Source organism: Lampris incognitus, chromosome 5 (genome assembly GCF_029633865.1).
Source record: "Lampris incognitus isolate fLamInc1 chromosome 5, fLamInc1.hap2, whole genome shotgun sequence".
NCBI lineage: Eukaryota > Metazoa > Chordata > Actinopteri > Lampriformes > Lampridae > Lampris > Lampris incognitus.
In genome coordinates, this window is record NC_079215.1 from 25923790 (window position 1) to 25926879 (window position 3090).

At 46.9% G+C, this 3090-nt stretch overlaps 1 protein-coding gene across 1 annotated transcript in view; it reads left to right on the forward strand.

Moving 5' to 3' along the window:
• Positions 1-747: 747 nt before the first annotated feature.
• Positions 748-3090, forward strand: part of pkd1a (polycystic kidney disease 1a) — a 117231-nt gene continuing 114888 nt past the window's right edge. Inside the window, 2 exon segments of the mRNA XM_056279536.1 lie at positions 748-1009; positions 1011-1123. Coding sequence (XP_056135511.1) covers positions 854-1009; positions 1011-1123 — 269 coding nt within the window. The 5' untranslated portion in view covers positions 748-853.

The window sequence follows — 3090 nt, forward strand, 5'->3', positions numbered from 1 at the left end:
GTGTTAAAAGAAGGCAGCTATACCAGTGGTCCCACAGCCGGGATTGGTAGCGTGTGGCACTGAATCTTATATTAGTCAGACTCTTGATGATTACATTATCAGAGTCGTTGAGCCAGCAAATGAATTTATACATAAGATTTCTTAGAAGAGCCTGAAAGGTACTGACTCCTGCAGCCACAAACATTTCACTTGCACTACATAGATAGAATAGAATAGAATTTCAGATTGGAGCTATAGGTTATCAGATAGGGGGCATGAGGGGAAATGAGGCTCCTTACTACCAGGTCTCAGTGGCTGTTGAAGGAACTGCAGCAAGCGAAAAGGAGGGAGGAGGGGGGGGGGAGTTCTTCAAAAGTTTTTTTCCCTGAAAAGATTCTGGATAGAGCACCGTTATATTACACACAGCGAGAGAGAGAGAGAGAGAGAGAGAGACGAGAGAGAGAGAGAGAGAGAGAGGGAGAGAGAGAGAGAGAGGAGAGAGAGAGAGGAGAGAGAGAGAGAGAGAGAGAGAGAGAGAGGAGAGAGAGAGGAGAGGAGAGGAGAGAGAGAGAGAGAGAGAGAGAGAGAGAGAGAGAGAGAGCGAGGAGAGAGAGAGAGAGAGAGAGAGAGAGGAGAAGAGAGAGAGAGACTCAACCAAGGGCTTGGGGAGATATAACAAAAGACAACCGTCGTGAGATATCCACACTGCCCAACTCCGGAAGAAGAAAAGCACAAAAGAAGAAAGAAACTCACTTTCTATCCGCTTTCTCACATGAAAACCGCCGAAACGGGACGAGGTAGTTTTTCTCCCCGTACAGAGAGAACTTAAGACCAGCAGAGGAGATGAGACGCGAGTGTGCTATGCCTTGTCGAAATGGACAGACTTTATCCAAGCGAAAACATGGCGTCCGCCGCCCCAACTTTACCCCTTGCTCTCCATCGGCGTCCTTCCTCGCGTTGTTTTGCATTGAGACGGGGGGGCTTCGTCGCTCACGGGGACGCGGCCAGGAGCTGCAGCCCGTGTCCGCTCAAACTGTACCTGCGTGCTGTCCGGGCCCACGCTGACCTGCGTGGTCAACTGCTCCAACGGCGGTCTGGAGAGGGCACCGGCGGCGGCGGACGTCCCGCTGGCCACCAACGTGCTGTGAGTAAACCAACAACTTAACTCGCTGCGGAAAAGAAGTGGACGCAGATGCTTGCTCACATGGCGGGGAAATGAATGTATATTGTTGTTGTCGGCTGGCGTAATGTTGGCTTGACTGCCCAATCAGTTGAGTCAAAAGAAAACTCTTTTTGTACCACTTTTTTTTTCAAACTTGCAGCGGTGCAGGAGTTGAGATGATTCATATCGGCTCAGGTTTTTTTTTTCCTCCACGTTTGCTTTAAGCATCAGGAAGAAGCGAAGGTGTATTTGTTGCGTAAAACCTGTGTTGTTTTTTTTTTTAGGTAGGCTCCAAATTTAACGGCAACAGAATGTGCGTGAGTTCGTGCGTGCGTGAGTTCGCGTCGCGCGCGCGTCGGCGCGCGCGCGCGACGATGTTCGTGTGTTTTGAAACCTTGCGAGATTTTTTTTTTTGCGTGTGTGTGTGTGTGTGTGTGTGGTATGGGGGGGGGTAGTTTAAATTCAAGTTTGTCGCCAGATAGGTCGTCTTGTTAAATATGCGTTTCGGGGCGCACATCTGACTTTAGCGTGGCGGCGCAGCAGCAACACAGGAACATTGTGTTCCTGCGTAGACAGGAGCCATATGTTGGTAATTATTTATTTCCCCTCTAAATTTGCCTTTTTTTTTTATTTGTTTTTTTTTTTCTATGAAAACATGCTGACTATCTTTTGTTTTGGAATACCCCCCCCCCCCACACACACACACACACAGTTTTTAAAGAGGTGCCAAATAAAAAACAAACCAGAGCCATTAGCGTTTTCGGTCGTCTTTGTGCGAGTCAGTTATGATGCACTGGAGTGATTCACAGAGACCGTAACACACAACGTGTGCTATAACATTTGTCCGCTGAACATGGTTTTGAGATATTTATTGACCTGCCTAAGTAAGCGTGTCCACTGGTTTCATGTATTTGTATTTGAGTGAGTGTTCACACTGTCCGAAGATCAGATTTCTTGATAAAAACAGCCAACACAGTCAAAACCGTAGCTGGAATTAAAACTTGATTTAACTGTTGGAGCGGCTGTTGCAGCTAGAAAAGCACTATAAAAAAATGCAACTTGGTTGATTGATGGATTTTGGGGTTGGACATGGCAGGTCAAATGATCCATGGTTGGGCCTACACTAGACATCAAAGCGCGTTTCATCTTATACTGCTACAGGCCATACTAGCTTTGCATAAATGTTCTAGCCATGAAATATAAAAATATCCTATTTCCTACTTAAAACAAGATGATTTGCTTCGAGGAGGTTAACGGAGATGCAGTCCTGCCTGAGAAGAAGATACACTTTATTAATCCCCATGGGGAAATTCATCCTCTGCATTTAACCCATCCTAGCCATGTAGCTAGGAGCAGTGGGCATCCGCCGTGCAGCGCCCGGGAACCAATGCCAGTTCTTTTAGCCATGCCTCCTCGGTCAGCGGCACAGACAGGAGCATTAACCCTAATATACATCTTTGATGGTGGGAGGAAACCAGCGCACCTGGAGGAAACCCACGCAGACATGGGGAGAACATGCAAACTCCACGCAGAAAGGACCTGGGACGGCCTGGGGTTCGAACCCAGGACCTTCTTGCTGTGAGGCAACAGAGCTAACCACTGGGTCACCGTGCTGCTCAAGGACAAGCTTTTTGGTGTGCAGGAAGCGTTTGGTTGAGCAAAGCAATGTTTAGTCTTGAAGAAAGAGGTGTGCTTTCAATACGCAATTGAAAGCACACCTCTTTCTTCAAGACTAAACATTGCTTTGCTCCTTGTTAGCGCCGCACTTTGGCTCCTTGGTTTCTGTTTGTTAATAGAGTGGTTCAACAGTGCTTCGTTCACTCTGATATCTTTGCTAGGAAAGGCAGGGTTACACGAGTCACTCATTTGATCGCATCCCTATAGCGTTTTAAAAATTACAATTTGAAGTATTTTCTATCAAGTCTAATCTAAGATTAAAATCCAATTTC